Source organism: Macaca fascicularis, chromosome 9, assembly GCF_037993035.2.
Source record: "Macaca fascicularis isolate 582-1 chromosome 9, T2T-MFA8v1.1".
Lineage (NCBI taxonomy): Eukaryota > Metazoa > Chordata > Mammalia > Primates > Cercopithecidae > Macaca > Macaca fascicularis.
The window spans coordinates 68669725-68685925 of record NC_088383.1 but is presented as its reverse complement, the minus strand read 5'-3'; the positions used below and the strand labels follow the sequence as shown (position 1 = coordinate 68685925).

General features: G+C 48.5%; 1 protein-coding gene, 1 non-coding gene and 1 pseudogene across 5 annotated transcripts in view; all 3 read right to left on the bottom strand.

Moving 5' to 3' along the window:
- Positions 1 to 337: 337 nt before the first annotated feature.
- On the bottom strand, positions 338 to 442 carry LOC123567054 (U6 spliceosomal RNA). Its single transcript, XR_006689749.1, has one exon. It is a non-coding gene; the product is annotated as a U6 spliceosomal RNA (small nuclear RNA).
- Positions 443 to 3458: 3016 nt separating this feature from the next.
- LOC141407680 (inosine-5'-monophosphate dehydrogenase 1 pseudogene) lies at positions 3459 to 5482 on the bottom strand (annotated as a pseudogene).
- Positions 5483 to 14143: 8661 nt separating this feature from the next.
- Positions 14144 to 16201, bottom strand: part of DLG5 (discs large MAGUK scaffold protein 5) — a 148804-nt gene continuing 146746 nt past the window's right edge. For all 4 annotated transcript variants that reach the window (XM_015456126.3, XM_005565351.3, XM_015456127.3 and 1 more), the window contains one exon: positions 14144 to 15893. In XM_015456126.3, coding sequence (XP_015311612.1) covers positions 15790 to 15893 — 104 coding nt within the window. In that variant the 3' untranslated portion in view covers positions 14144 to 15789. The remainder of the gene's footprint in view (positions 15894 to 16201) is intronic.

Here is a 16201-nt window from a genome sequence, read left to right as displayed (position 1 = left end):
AAATATGTCCCTTCCCACCAACTAAAATTAAGGGTTTATATAGTGGGGAGGGAAAACAAGAGGGGCAGGGACGAGGAGTTGGTCAATAAGGCAGCAGGCGGTAGTATAAGGAGGTCCAGCGTCTCATTGTAACCACAGGTGGGAAAACAGGAATGAGGCAGGGATAAGAAGTTGGTCAAGAAGCAGCAGGTGCCCCTCATTGTCCAGTGGCAGTGATCTGGAAAATCAGTTCCTGGTATCATTCAGGAGGCCTGATGGTTGGTTTCCCAAGAAAGGAACTGAGATAAGACAAATGTAAGTTTTCCAAGCTTCAAGGTTTTTGTTTTTGTTTTTTTTTTTTAATATGGAACCCTTCACCAATTTGCATGTCATCCTTACAGGGGCCATGCTAATCTTCTCTGTATCGTTCCAATTTTAGTATATGTGCTGCTGAAGTGAGCACTTTTCTTTTCTTTTTTTTTTTTAGACAAGAGTTTCACTCTTTAACCCAGGCTGAGGTGAAGTGGCGCCATCTTGGCTCACTGCACACTTCACCTCCCAGGTTCAAGTGATTCTCCTGCCTCAGCCTTCCAAGCAGCCGGGATTACAGGCATATGCCACCACGCCAGGGTAATTTTTGTATTTTTAGTAGAGATGGGGTTTTGCCATGTGGGCCAGGCTGGTCTCGAACTCCTGACCTCAGGTGATCCACCCACCTTGGCCTCCTAAAGTGCTAGAATTACAGGTGTGAGCCACTGCTCCCAGCCCAAGCTTCAGTTTCATGAGAAAATTCGGCCAGTTTCAATGTTTATTTTATTTGGTTATTCAAGTCTCTTAACATTCTTTTAATCGAAAACAGTCCTCCCACCAGCCCTCCTTCCCCAGCCCTTTTTAAACCCATAGCACTGAAGAGACCAGGTCATTGTCTTATAGAATATCCTTCATTTTAGATTTGCCTGATTGTGTCTTCATTCCCTAAGCTTCCTATAAACCAGTAGTTGGATTTAAAGCCTTGATAAGGCCCAGGTGGAGGATTTTTGGCAAGAACACATTCCAGTTGACACTGTGTACTTACTTACTTCATGCTGTAACTCTCATCTGGTGGTTTCATTATGGGATCTACTAGAATATACAGACAATGGGAAGATCATATACAAAAACAGAACTCTGACCCACAGTCTGCAGCAACCAGTCCAGGAAGCCAAACAACTCCTGTAGCCTTTGGTCCCAAATGGCCAGGACTTGATCAATACCTGCCAGCTTCCCTAATTCTTGCCTCTGCTTTGAAAATCCTTTAGTAGGACCAACCAGAGAAGGCCAAATATGCTTCCCTAACCAATCACATAGGATACCCTGCTTCTAGTTAGCTCACCCACAGCCTCCAGATGCCAACAGCCTTTGATCAGGGCTCACCCGAAGCCTCCCCTTTTCCCACCATAAAGCTTTCTCACTCCCCTGATTGCCTTTGAGTGTCTGCAGTGGCAAACGACCATGGCTGACTCTCTGGGGATGTACCAAGCTGAGAACAAGTAGCTGTTGCTCATTCTCATTTGGGTGGTCTACAATTATTACAGAAGTGAAGCGTGATCACAGTTAAGGTGGTAAGAGACCGTTTACACTGTCGATGAACTTCAGACTTTTTACTTCATGCCTTGCTTATACTGCTTGGATGTTTTCCATGTGCCTATATTAATATTTACAATAAAAGCAAGATTTAGATTTTCATTTAGAATTTATTATCTTAAACAAAGGTGTCAAATATGCAATTTTAAGTCAAGTTTTGCATATTTGGCTCAATATATCAAAATAATGTTCTGTAGTTTTAAAATAACAAGGTTTGTTGCTCTTTATATTAGACATGTAGTTAATTACATTGATCTCATAAAAATAAGTTTAATTTTAATTTGAATAAAAGAATGCCACAATGAAATACTGACCATTAAAAAAAAAAAATAAAGGACCTTAACCCTGGACAAACATATAAAAGCATATGAAAGTCACCCAGTATAATGTCTGACACGTAGTAGGTGTTTTGCAAATATTAGAGCCCTTTCCCATGGTGGTGCACACTGCACAAGACCAGAGAAGTCCAGACCTTTTATCTTTCTGGTCCCATCCAGTCATCACCCATAGTGAATCCCGAAGGCAGCATCTCCACCCACAGTGCTAGAGGACCACCGACTCCTCCTAGTTCTCAGGGGAAACCTCCCTGCCATCTTCTTCTTGGTGGTGGCCAATATACATTTCTTTCTTCACTTCCCAGGACGTTTGAAGTACTTGGTGTCCCTCCCTCCAAGCTCCTCCCTTCCCTTCAGGTCTCAAGGTCTCATCCAACACTTCAAGCTCAAAATATTACATAAGCATCAAGGGGGTGAGCCCAGACAGGCACTCTTCCTTGTCCAATTTCGGGAGAAGATCTCTATTCCCTGTGACCCCAGGATATACAATGGCTGTTCTACACTCAGCAATCACTACATGTGATTCCCAGGGCAGGGGCTGCAACTCTTCTGCTAAGAGCCCACAGAGCCCCAGGGCTCCCCCACCCCCACCCCATACACACACACACCCCAGTCTTCTCTTTCTTGAGGACTCGTTAGTGTTTTGGTAGTACCTTTGCCAGGGAAGCAGGCTCTCCGGGATGCACTTTGAACCTTACCCTACTGACATGGACTTGTGTTCTCTTACCTCTAGGCTCCTTGCCTGGCAGTTCTGCATTTTCGGACTCCCCTCCTCTGACGAGTCCATTTGCCACCACAGCAGTAACTGCAATGGGGTCACGACACCTGTTTTCTGTGTTATGTGGAAAAAAAATTAAGATACTGAACATTTATGTATGCTACCTTCTGGGTGTGAAGAAGGGAGCAGGAATTCACATTTGATTTAGCTGGTATCTGCAGAAAGCAGCAGTAGGGATTAAGAAATGGATAAAAATAGTGTTACTTTTTGGGATGAAGAGTGGCATGAGACTGATATCTATATATATGTATCTATATATCTGTACATAGATATAGATACTTGGAGGCGTTGAAACCTACTTGATTTATTCTGATTATTTAATACACACTGATGTAACTGTGATCCCAAAGTGTGCAAAGTTAAAGCCTTCAACTGCAGCTGAGGAGAGAGCAGGAATTGTACACCTGGGGACGGTGGTGAGTCAGGAATGACAGGCAGGTGGCCATGACCAGGGCAGCCTCCTCCCCAGGGCCAGTGACAGGGGAGTGGCCTGAGGAGCAGGACCCAAGGGTAGCCCAGGGCTGGGGAGGGGGGCAGAGACCTCCCCTTGGCCTAGGTCAAGAGCTCAGAAGTGCCACATGGCTGAGGGGGCAGCGGCCCTGGAAGGGCCAGAGGCAGGGCCAGGAGAGCACCATTTCCTGGGGGGCTGGGGGCACGGAGGCGTCCTACAGGAGAAGCCAGGAAGGGCTGCCTGCCCCTGGGGTGGGGGCCAGGCTGGAGGAGCAAGAAAGACCTAGGGCAGGTGCAGGGCCTGAGAGTCCAGCTGGCCGGGCTGGGGGCGCTCCCAGGGCAGCCTGGCCCAGGGAGCAGTCCTGACTCTGCAGGGGATGCTGAGCAAGAGGCCACAGACCCCTCAGGACCTCCCCTCCTCTCTCCCTAGAAAGGAGCTGGGGAACCTGTAGTGCAAATCTGTGGATCACTCAGTGATGGAGGGAGACTGTGCCCGAAGGTGGACACTGGGGTGCACCCCCTCCACCACCTCAGCTTCCACTGCTGTCCTCGGTATAGCCGCTTCTCGTAAGAGTGCAGGCCATGGACACCACCCTCAATCTGGACCGACATGGTCCGCTTCTCAAACTTGAGGTCTCCTGAGTACATCATGGATCGAAGGACAGACAGGCTGTGGGTCCCGATATCCTGGCAGCCATGCTGGATGCCCACTATGAGACAGGACTCGAACTTCTGAATGGACCCTTTGTCCTTGATGGAGCCCAAGACACCCTGTGCGATCTTTACCTTATCCCCCTCACTGAGGGGGGATTTCTGGCTGCTTCTGCTCTTCTCCATGGCATCCAGTGAGCCCATGCCCTGGTACTTCTTGAGCTGCACCCCGTCTGAGAAGTACTCGCCAGGTGCCTCCACGGTGGTGGCCAGCAGGGAGCCCATCATCACTGTGGAGGCTCCAAGGGCCAGGGCTTTGACCACATGCCCCATGGTCAAGATCGGCTATGATGGGCACATCAAAGCACTGGGCATACTCGGCCACCTTGTACACAGCAGTGCCCTGGGGCCAACTGCAGGCCTTCACTTCCTGGGTGATGCAGATGGAGCCGCAGCCCATGCCCAGGCACAGCCCATCCACACCAGCATCAATCAGGTTCTTGGCCTGGGCTGCTGTCACCACGTTCCCCCTAATCACCTGGAAGTGGGGCTACTTCTGTTTGATGTAATGCACCATGGTGATCTGATACACTGGGTTCCCTTGGGACGAGTCCAAGACTATGACGTTGACACCCGCCTGGGTGAGCAGGTCCAGGCAGTATTTGTCATCCTCACGGGTGCCCACAGCTGCCCCCCACAGCAGCAGCTTGTGGCAATCCTTGGAGGTCAGAGGGTAGTCTCGATTCTTCTTCAGGTCGGTGTGGGCAATGATGGCCACCAGCTCATCACGATCACTGACAATAGGCAGCTTCCCTTTCTTGCTACACTGCAGGACCTCATTTGCCTCTTTCAACGTCATGCCTGCTGGGGCCACCACCAGTTTCATCCTTGGCGTCATTATCTCACTGAGGAAGGTGGTGTGGTCCCTCTCAGCAAGATGTCCCTTGACATCTCGGGAGGTGACGATGCCCACCAGCTTGCTGCCCATGGTGCCCGTCTCAGTGAGGAGGATACCAGAGAAGCCATGCTGCATCTTGGCCTCCAGCACATCACCCACGGTGTGCAAGGGGCTCAGCATCACGGGGTCTGTGATGAAGCCCTGTTCAAACTTCTTGACCTTCCGCACCTCGTTGGCCTGGAACTCTGGGGTGCAGTTGTGGTGAATGATACCAATACCTTCCATCAGAGCCATCCCGATTGCCATGTCAGCCTCTGTCAGTGTCCACAGGGAAGGAGATCAGCGGCGTCTTCAGCCCTTGCGGGTCAGGGCTGAGGTCAGGTCCACCTCATCAGCTATGAAGTCTATGAATCCTAGGAGAATCAGGAAGTCATTGTAGGTGAGGCCGTTGGCGCTGGTGAAGAGCTGCTGCGCGGTGAGCCTGTCCTCGGGCACGTAGCCGGTGCCACTGCTGATCAGGCAGTCTGCAAGGCTGCTGCGAGACCTGCAACGGACATAAACAACTGAGTGGCCACCTGCACAGCCACACTGCCGCCACAGGCCAGGCAGCCCAGGAGGGCCAGGGGCAGGGGCTCTCATGTATATATTTTTTATATCCCTTCTATTTTTGGGAAAAAAAAATGCCCCAGGAAGGTCTGATCACCAAATCCTTCCAGAGAGTGGTCTTTCAAGCCAAGGCGGTTTTCAGTCCCACCCACTGAAATCATCCAGTCCTTCATTCACCTATGTCGACCCAGCTCGGAGGTGTGACCTGCGAGATCCTTCATGCAATCAAGAAGTCAGGCCTCCACCTGGTCCTGGGGGTCATCTGAGGCCCGCAGTTTTGGAAGAGGAACTGGCTCCCCACTGTGGGGACATGTACCATGCCCACTGTGGGCCTGTTTTTCATCCCTGAATTCACCCCCCACAGAATGGTTCAGTTGTCATATCTAGCTATCTAATAAGCTTGAGGGCACTGCGTCCCCTGCGGGATGTCCCCATGTCAGAGCCCACATGCTTGACCATGCAGGCTGATGCAGTGACAAGCACAAAATATCGTGATTATAGTTCCTGCTCTCCTTTCCAGGGCTTTGAGCCCAGCACATGATGTTGTGTGTTTCTTGTTCCACCAACTGGCTGCTGTGGAATGACTAGGAAACCTCTTGGATGAGGGTGGCATCTGGGCACAGGTCAAACTTCCTGAGAGTCTTTTTAACCTCTTTCGCTGCAGCCAGGAATGGCTGGATCTCTGCTGCTGCTTGCAGGGACTGTCCCATCCATACACGGGTCTGTGCTGGCTTTTGTCACCTGGGCATGTACGGCCACCATCTTGCCTGCTCAGCTAGTTCCATCCCTGGGTTCTAGAATGATGTCATAATGATGCCCATTATGACAGATCAGCCCAAGGCCGCACGCTGACCTAATCAATAAACAGGTGGGGCAGAGCTGTGATTAAGAAACTGAGTCAGTCAATTCCCACTTGTGAATAGACAGCATGAAGGCTTTAAACCTCTCTGAACCTGATCAGCATTGGCAATGACCTTCTGCAGATCCAACAACAGCACAGAAGAACGTATCATCAGGAATACATTTGGATATTGACACAACTTCATCCGCAGTCGGCTTGTCATCCTGAGCTCCCTTCCCAGGCAGCATGGATATTGCACTGGATTTTGCTGACCAGGGAGTTGGGTTATAAGCGGTAACTCTAAACTCTTAATACTAGCAACATTGACAGTACCATATAATCCATCTATTACACCACACAGGAAAATCAAGCCCAGCAGTACAGGACAGAAGAACTGACTCCAGCCAGGATCAAGCATTGCTTTGGCATTGTTCTCCAATACCTGGGCCTTTCTTCTCCAATTGTTGGGGTAACCGGAGTGAGGAGCCTGAGGGGACCCAAAGATGTTCTCCTGGTAGGATTCCCCGCCATGGTCTTCTGCATTTGTAGACATTTTGATTGGTTCCATTTCTAAGAGCCAATTATCTGTGCTTTAACGTGAAATAAGGAACCTGCCTTCTGATCTTCAAGAATATGTACATGGACACACACCTTTCAGATTCAACTCTGAGATTTTTGGTTTTAAACAAACAATTGTGTTCATCACAAATGAAGAGTCCCTCAAGCAGCAGCCTCCTGGAATCACCTGCTGAGTCCAAATCTTGTAGCCCTTAAAAATACTACTTTTACAAAGTAATAAGTATTTAGGGTGCTATGAAAAATGCAATTCGAAAAAGTACAGTGGTTTTTAAGAACAAGAGGAACTATTTAGAAATTATACAATATATTAACAAAAGTAAATATTTAATATATCTCAAACACAAAAATGTAAAAACCGGTTACCAAACATCAAGAAAAACTTAAACTTGTAAAATGCATTTAAATGTATTTTATCTTCATTCTATTATTAGCAGATAATCTTAATAAAAATGAGCTGTTATTTAAAGCAAAATATCATGTAATTTTAGATTTATCACTTTCTATTTCTATGGAAAAGCAACACCAGCATGCATTGTTGCTGAAAGTGAAACAGTTTTCTGATTCTGTTCTGTTCCACTCTGCGTTCTGAGATGTGTATCAGACACCAGCCACACACCCTAGATGTGCTCGGGGCACAGCCTGGCCCCACACAGCACTCTAGTCTGCAGGTGGGCACCTAAGGCCCTATCATTCCCACTTCTTATTGTCATATTTACTTATTTATCAGCACCTCTATCCATCTTTAAATGACTTAAGTGAGAGTACATTTAAGTAGCTTAGATGTTCCTAAGCTTCCGCAGAGCACGTCGCTTCTGTGACAGCAATTCAGAAAAAGAACAAATTTTATTTTATTCTTAATAGTACACAGCATAAGAGAACAGCTTAGGCAGTTTACTGTAACTGATGGTCCTGATGTCCTTATCTATAAACTAAAAACTCCCCACAGAAGCTTCTGTAAGTATAATGTTAAATAAGTCTGTAAACACAAATAACAAGAATGCAATCCAAGTGCTCAGTTATGGGAAACTGGTGAAGAAAGGTACTGGTAAACCCACTGTGATGATGATGATGTGTGTGTGCGTGTGTGTGTACGTGTCAGCTTGGCTCAGTGACAGTCCTTAGTTATTCAAGCTAGGTGCTGCTGTGAAGGTATTTTGCAGATGTGATGGATATTAAGAGAGTATCCTAGGCTGGGCGCGGTGGCTCACACCTGTAATTCCAGCACTTTGGGGGACCGAGGCGGGTGGATCACGAGGTCAGGTGGCTCACGCCTGTAATCCCAGCACTTTGGGAGACCGAGGCGGGTGGATCATGAGGTCAGGAGATCAAGACTATCCTGGCTAACACGGTAAAATCCTGTCTTTACTGAAAAATACAAAAATTTAGCCGGGCGTGGTGGTGGGCACCTGTAGTCCCAGCTACTTGGGAGGCTGAGGCAGGAGAATGGCATGAACCCAGGAGGCGGAGCTTGCAGTGAGCCGAGACCACACCTTTGCACTCCAGCCTGGAGGACACAGCGAGACTAGGTCTCAAAAAAAAAAAAAAAAAAAAAAAGAGTATCCTGAAAGATCTGGCTGACCCCGACATAATCAGTTGAAAAGTTTTAAAAGCAGAAGCCTAAAAAGGCCTTAAAAGCTGAAGCTTCCCTGAAAAAGAAAAGAAATTCCACCCATGCGCAGTGGCGTCTGCCGTACTTGTGCCTGCGGAGTTCCATTCTGCTCATTCTCTTCCCTCCTGACTGCCCATAGACAATAGCTGTGGTCTGTGCCCATGACCTCCCTGATTCTGGACTTGCTTAGCTAGCACCCACAATCCAATTCCTTTAACAAATTTGTATATATATATGAAAAATACTGGTTCTTCCTCTCTAATTAAAGCCTGGCCAACACACCCCAAAATTAGAAGGGGATGCTGCTGTTAGAAGGAATAAGGTATACATTTTAGGCCTTTCAAGACTCCAATAAATGATAGTAAAATAATAGCAAAGACAAAACTTACTTTGGGGTTAAGAAATCACAAATTGATACATAAACTTAATTTTGCTCCCCTATTAAAATCCTATTATAAAACAGTAAACATAGTAAAAGAATTTCTTTTAAAAGGACACTAATTTAAGAAATACAGAGAAAGCAGAGAGGCAACAATCACAAAATCATTTTGGAAGCTGAAAAGCAGAGACCAGTGGCAAATTCCTTAACAGACCTGATAATACCACATCCAAAAACAGCAGAAGAAAATGTTAAGAATCTTTAAATACACAGAACTGTGGCATTTTTACCCCACAGAAGTTGGGGTGGAGGGGACGCTTAAGTACAGAATGGGTAAAAGCTGGGCGAGAAACCGATTCCTAGTTTCCAAGCCACAGAGCTACAGCCTTTTCCTCGACATGGCCGAAGCTAGGAGGTTTATTCTCTAGAGAGTGTAAGAGGGGTCTGGAACTAGGGGATGCCAGCATGGATCCAGAGAATGGGCGCCACACTGAAAACAAAAGGATGAAGTGACCACATGCTGTCATGCTGAATGCTGAGTGCGAGGAGTCCCAGCCTTCTTCCCCTACTGGGCTCAAAGAGGCGGCCAGGCCAATCCTTCCCGTCACATAGGAAGGGGCCCCTTGGGTAATCTGGCAAATCTCTGAAGACCTAAAGAGACCACTGCTGCGCTTCCCCAGTGAATAGCCCAGCTAGACCATCCTACAGTGAAACTCAAAAGACTCAAAAGACCGCACTCTCACCCATTTGATCTAGACTTTTACATTTCCCAGGCTTCATCATTAGTCAACACCCAGTGATTACCTGACACCTGAGGTTAAAGCCTCTCATGTGCAAAACCAAGACCAAGGCAACAAACAAAACAAAACAAAACAAAAACTTAGAGGAATTGGAATTATGTGGGATGAAGAAAAAATATACTATCCTCAGATAAGATATTGTATTCATGAAACAAGCATAGGAAGATATAAAAGAGTTCTTGGAAATTAAAAACATGTTAGCAAAACTGAAAAACTCAATAGAAGGGACTGAAGGATGAAAGTTGACTGCATCTCCACAAAATAAGAGTAAAATGACAAAACGACACTGGAGCAACCAAAAAATGAGGGAGCTGGCTAGACCCAGGGGCTCACATCTGTAATCCTAACACTTTGGGAGGCCAAGGTGGGAGAATCATGAGGCCAGGACTTTGAGACCAGCCTGGACAACATAGTGAGACCCGTTTCTACAAAACATTTAGAAACTGGCTGGGCGTGGTAGCGTGTACCTGTAGTCCTAGTTCCTTGGGAGGCTGAGGTGGGAGACTCGCTTGAGCCCAGAAGTTGCAGGCTACAGTGAGCTATGATTGCACCACTGCACTCCAGCCTGGGTGACAGAATAAGATCCTGTCTTAAAAAAAAAAAAGAAAAGAAAAGAAAACGAGGGAACTGTCCCGGATCCCCAGCACATAAATAACTGAAGCTCCAGAAACAAGAGGGAAGCGGTCTGCAGCAGATGCCCACAGCCCTTGCTGTTTTGGCTCTCAGGGTCTGCGTGGCCACCCCAGCCTCCGGACTCCCAACCCAGACATAAAAATCCACACACCAGGATGAACAGACTTTGCTAGTTTTTTGTTTGTTTGCTTTTTTGAGATGGAGTCTTGCTCTGTCACCCAGGCTGGAGTGCAGTAGCACGATCTCAGCTCACTGCAAGCTCTGCCTCCTGGGTTTACTCCATTCTCCTGCGTCAGCCTCCCGAGTAGCTGGGACTACAGGCGCCTGCCACCACACCCGGCTAATTTTTTGTATTTTTAGTAGAGACGGGATTTCATCGTGTTAGCCAGGACAGTCTCGATCTCCTGACCTTGTGATCTGCCTGCCTCGGCCCCTCAAAGTGCTGGGATTACAGGCGTGAGCCACCGCGCCCAGCCACACTTCGCTAGTTTTTACTTCGTCCAGCCCTGTTCAAGAAGAAGATGCATAGGAGAAGATAAGCCCAGGAACCCTCCTGTGGAGAAAGAATTCAGATCCGTGGCTAAGCTTTTCTCCTCAAGTGTTTCCTCACAGGAAACAGGTTCATCGAAGGAGAGGAAGACAGGAAAATCAAAAGAAGTCAACATTCCCAGAAAAATAGAGAAGAGGTGTCAAGATGACAGCTGGCACCAGACCCCGAAGGCAGTGATTCTGGTCTGGAGCAAGGATTCAGGACAGACACGTCAGGAGCCACTGGCACCAAGATCTCTGCGGGCTTCCTGCAGCTCAGCTGAAGACAGGTTGCCCAGGTGATCCCATCCACATTCCTTCTACTCGGCTTATCTGGACATGATGGAAAAGCTTCCCGCCCTCCAGATCAGCTGCAGTCCTCAATCCATCCCACAGCAGTGCTCGGCTTTGACTTCCTCCTGAAATCGAAAGGTCAGCTGTGGGGACTGCAAAAACAGAACTCGGCAGCCGGCACCCTCCATCCACATTCTTGCCAGATGATCAGGGTCTCGTCCATGGATAGGGCGGCCCTGATGGTGGCAGCCCTGCTACACCCAGGACTCATTCAAGCCTTGCTGCTCCCTGGCTTCCCCAGAAGGGCCCCTCGTAAATTCTGGGGGAAGCTGAGGTCCACTCTGACCTTGAGATCACATTACGTTCTCCAGAGGACTTCATTCAACTTTGGGAACATGGTGCTTTCCCCACACAGCTAATCTGTGCTTCATGCTCAATGTTTTTAAAACCGAACAATATGTGAAGAGCAAGGAAATTATTAACTACAGGTCAGGCTAGCGCTTACTTTGGTGGAGGGCGTGGGGCATTCAACTGGGTGAAGGCATACGAGTGCTTCTAAGGTAGTGGTAGTGTTCTGCTCCTTAAAGATGGAAACACTATCCATTTTTCTCTTTAAACTATACATTTATGGCCAGGCACAGTGGCTCATGCCTGTAATCCCAGCACTTGGGGAGGCTAAGGTGGGAGGATTGCTTGAGCCCAGGAGTTCAAGACCAGCCTGGGCAACATAGCAAGATCCCATCTCTACTTAAAAGCAAAACTATACATTTATATTGGATATGCTCTTCTCTAGGTAGGACATCTTTCACAGTTGGGGGAAAAAAAAGATAAAAACACACAGTAATAGGGAAAACTAAAGGGGAACCATCAGGACTCCAGAGACTATATTCTATAAAGGGAGAGCAAATGAAATAGTATGGACAGACAAGAGAAGGCTGAGGGAAGCCACAGGCCAGAAAAGTAGCAGAAGGGGCAGTACAGAAGGTCCGCCTGCCATAGAGCCCCCATCCGCTGAGGTCCACCATTCACACACGAGCACGTGCGCCCTTGTCTGCAGTTTATGTTCACTCTGCATCCCTTCCTGTACTTCACGTTTCTCTTCATCCTTGACATCATGACTCTTGTGGCCCTGTGTCTCATCAACCCCACAGGAGGCGGCAGCTCAGCTTCCTGGAGCAAGCCTCTGGTTAGTCCACTGCTGTTGAGCCTCAAAGCTTTGTCTCTGCTGGAAAGAAAGGCCTGAGGCTTCTGGCTGGTGCTCGGCTTCTCCTCCAGAGCCGCTCAGGGTCCGCGCATAAGCATGAGGTCTCCTCCTGCCTTGAAGCTGGGGTTTCCCGTAACCTCTGCTAGGCCAGGAGCAAAGTCAAGCTCCATTTGATTCCTGTTGCCCACCCGTATCACAGAATCATAGCTGTCAGCATGGGAAGGGGCCGCAGAGGTCATCTCGTATTCAATTTCTTGGCCTCATGGCTGGAGTTGAAAATCTGCTTTTCCAGAATGATATGAGCCAGTGTGAGACAGACACCATCTCCAGGAGGCCCATTTGGCTGTGCCCACAATCCCGCCGCCCAGCATGGTCTCCATGTGGTGTAAATAAGCCTCTAACCCACCAGGGTACAAATCCTCTCAGGGCTGCTTGACAGCATGTCTTGGGGCTGCCCTGCAAGGCCCATGTGTCCAGAAAGAGCAATCTTAACTGTTGCTTAAGAGCTAAGAGTTAATCTTAAGAGTGACTTAACTGCCTTCCATTTGAAAAAGACATAGGATTTCCCCCCCCCCTTCTAATTATAAAAGAAAACCAAGGTGGCTGTAGAAAATCTGGAAATTACAGAAAAATCTAAAGAAGAAAATAAAATCACAATGGCAGAAGTGCAACTGTGAAGGTTTGGCATCACATCTGAGCTAGAAACCAGCCCTAAAACCACTAGCCACTGCCCCAACCCCCACACCCCCATCTGCCCAGCCAGTGACTTAAAATTGATGGTGTTAGACCGGGAGCAGTGGCTCACACCTGTAATCCCAGCACTTTGGGAGGCCGAGATGGGCGGATCACCTGAGGTCAGGAGTTCGAGACCAGCCTGACCAACATGGAGAAACCCCGTCTCTACTAAAGATACAAAATTAGCCAGGCGTGGTGGCGCATGCCTGTGATCCCAGCTACTCAGGAGGCTGAGGCAGGAGAATCACTTGAACCCGGGAGGCAGAGGCTGCGGTGAGCCGAGAGCACGCCATTGCACTCCAGCCTGGGCAACAAGAGCGAAACTCCGTCTCAAAAAAAATTAAAAAAAAGATTGATGGCGCTGTTGCCCACTCTGAGGATGGCGCTGGGTGTGGGCTGTCAAGGAGGCACAGGCAGGCCTTGTCCCTACAGACACAAGGGCCCACTCCAACTACCAGAGCCCTGCACAGCTCTGTGACACCCCGTACCCATAGGTGAGATCAAGACTGCAGGGCCATGGTGGAACTTTACCCAGCAGGAAATGATGAGGGAGGCATCCACACCAGTCTGCCCCCACCAGCCTGGCCACCAATGCAGTGTGAGTGAGGCTTCTGGAGAACATTCTGCCCCCAAGTCCCTCCAAGAAAAAGGATTGGAGAAGGAGGGCTCTGCTCTGCCCCAGGCCTCAGACCTGGCTTCCTGCAGCTAAAGGCCCAGCCTGCAACATGGAGTTCAGGCCCACGTGGCCTGTTCTGGGAGTCCAGCAATGCTGGGTGATCTCCCAATGTGATGCTGTCAGGTGCCACAAAGCAGCCCCCATTCAGGTGGGGCCGTTCCCAGCTGGGGGCCCCAGACAGGGCCCTGACTGAGAATGCTGCCCAGAGCACTCAGCTCACTCCCTTTTGCTTTTCCCAAGCCTGCAGAATTGAATGTGAGGGCCAGAGGGCAGGCTCTGGGTCTCACACAGATGGGCAGCCTGGCTGCAGTCACCAGCTCATGCCACACTGGACAGATGGGCGGCAGGGAAGGGGAGGAAGAAGTGAGAGAGAGGCTGACGCAGCAGGTAGCAGGGACGTGAATTGTCATGTGAGCCAAAAAGAAACTACACAGCAGCCAACTCCAGCTACGTGCTGCAGAGAAGAGCAGCTGTCTCAAGTCTAGAAATACAGGAAAGCTGACCGACTAGGAAGAGATTAAAAACTCGCATCTTCAAACACAACCTTACAGAAATTGACCTTTATTTGTTGTACTAAAGCCTGTTTAACTTTTGATACAAAGTAACATTTTAGTACAGAAAATCCCAGTCTGTCAGCTCAGTACCTGTGTGTGCACACTGTACCATCTCAGTCCCACTCTGCCTGCAACTTAGAAAACAGCCCCTACCCCCAGAGGGTCTGCGAGTTAATACCTTGAGAATAGTCTACAGTTTTTCATAGTTTGTCTGAGCTAGAAAACTTGTACCTGTAAAACAAAGGACAGCATTGAGGACTGAAACTTGTCTCTTTTTTGAACAACTGTGCAAGAAAATATATCCCTTTTTAAAAAACATCAGTATGGCTAAACTACAATCTAGTGTCTAGAATTACAAAGAATAAAATGAAATCAAAGATTTCTCGCTAGTAAAATGAAATGTTAGGAACAGTATTAAAATATAGGTCCTACCCCAATGACACTTACACAGAGCCCAATACAGTACCTATTATTAACAGGACGCACAGCTTAAGGAGGAACCACATCAAATCTTCGGCCAGACATATCCAGCCTCAGAAGTGCAAAAAAAAAAAAAAAGCCCAAACGAAGACACCCACATTGAGTAAGGTGCATGCCGTGAGTGCTGTAACCAAGATTAAAAAGACCTTAGTTTTTCTTTTTAGACTGTTGATAGTGACAATAACCATTATGCTTCCCCTAAAAGCTCTCAATTCAATGTCTGAAACATGAATGTTTTCATATTAAAAGGAACTGATGTACCTGCCACCCTCTAAAAGGTTTAAGAATTACCCTGCAAACATTGCACTGATGAAGGCTGTCACGACTTACAGAGCCTAAGGAGGACCCAATGGCAGGCATCAGCACAGCTGACACCACCTGGACCCCACCGCGGCCCTGCCCACGCAGCTCTCACAGAGCAGACACAGTGCTCAAGTAATAAGCACAGATGAAGGAGAAACGAGAGGCTGTGGAAGGCAGGAGAGAAAGGCCGAGAGACGAGTTTGTAAGAACACCAAAGTCACCTTCCCCAGTGTGGGAGGAAAATGCCAAAGGCACTGGTTCTGCTGCCACAGGCAGTCTGAGCACCTGCAGTTGTGACGTCCTTCCAGGAGAGGTGCCACCGAGGAGCAGGAACTTTGTCAAAGCTCTGGTCCCACCAACAAGAACCTCCCAAAGCAAAGCAGCCCCCATTGAGGTTCCAAGGTCGTTTTGCTGAAGACGGGAACGAAACCAACACCAAAGCGACAGGGGTTGACAGAGGGGGCAGGGGCTGGGCACCAGCAACATGGAGCCGTTCAAGTAAACATAAACCACCAAATACTTAGAAAAGGTTTGTAAACGAGTGATCCAAAAGGTTCTCTTTGCAGCATCTCTGATCAGCTGGCTAAAGAAAGGTGGGTGCTGAACCCGTCTTTAGTGTTATCTGTTTTGTGTTAAAGAACACGTGTGACAGGGGCAGAGGGTGCGGGCCTGGGCCTGGACCGCACGCAGCTGTGGCCCTCTGTCTACAAAGGAGGTGCTTCTGGGTCCTGGTTCCGGATCCTTCCCCTGCATGTTCATAGACGGACAGACTTCTACTTTGAGTCGCTAGAAAAGAGCTGAGCCTGGCGTCCCCTCAGGCGGCCAGCTGCAGTCATCCACAGCACAGCATTCTCCTAGAGCGGGCAGGCTGGAATCCACAGGACTTTATTTTGTTCTTGATTGACCATTGCCAAGATCTGAGTGCAAATGCTTGACAGGGCTCCTCCCTGGATGACCCCTGCAAAAGAGACCCCCAGACACATGTCATTCAGCTCAGAGTTAAGACCCCAGGTTTGAGGCAAGGCAGTACAGTTTGTACTCTTTCTACTGTGTGGCTGTCTGCTTTGAGCTACTTGGCACTCTGCTCCATCCCCACCTGACTCTCCTTCACCAACAAGAAACTGGGAAAGAAAATTGCCCCTCGTGAATTGATCACTCACATGTAAACTGCCCACCCCACTGCAGTAATACCCTGGGTTGGGTTTGCGATGGTTGGGGGAATCCCAGGGCATCAGAAAGAAGTTTGGAGGACATGTAGCGGTGGTC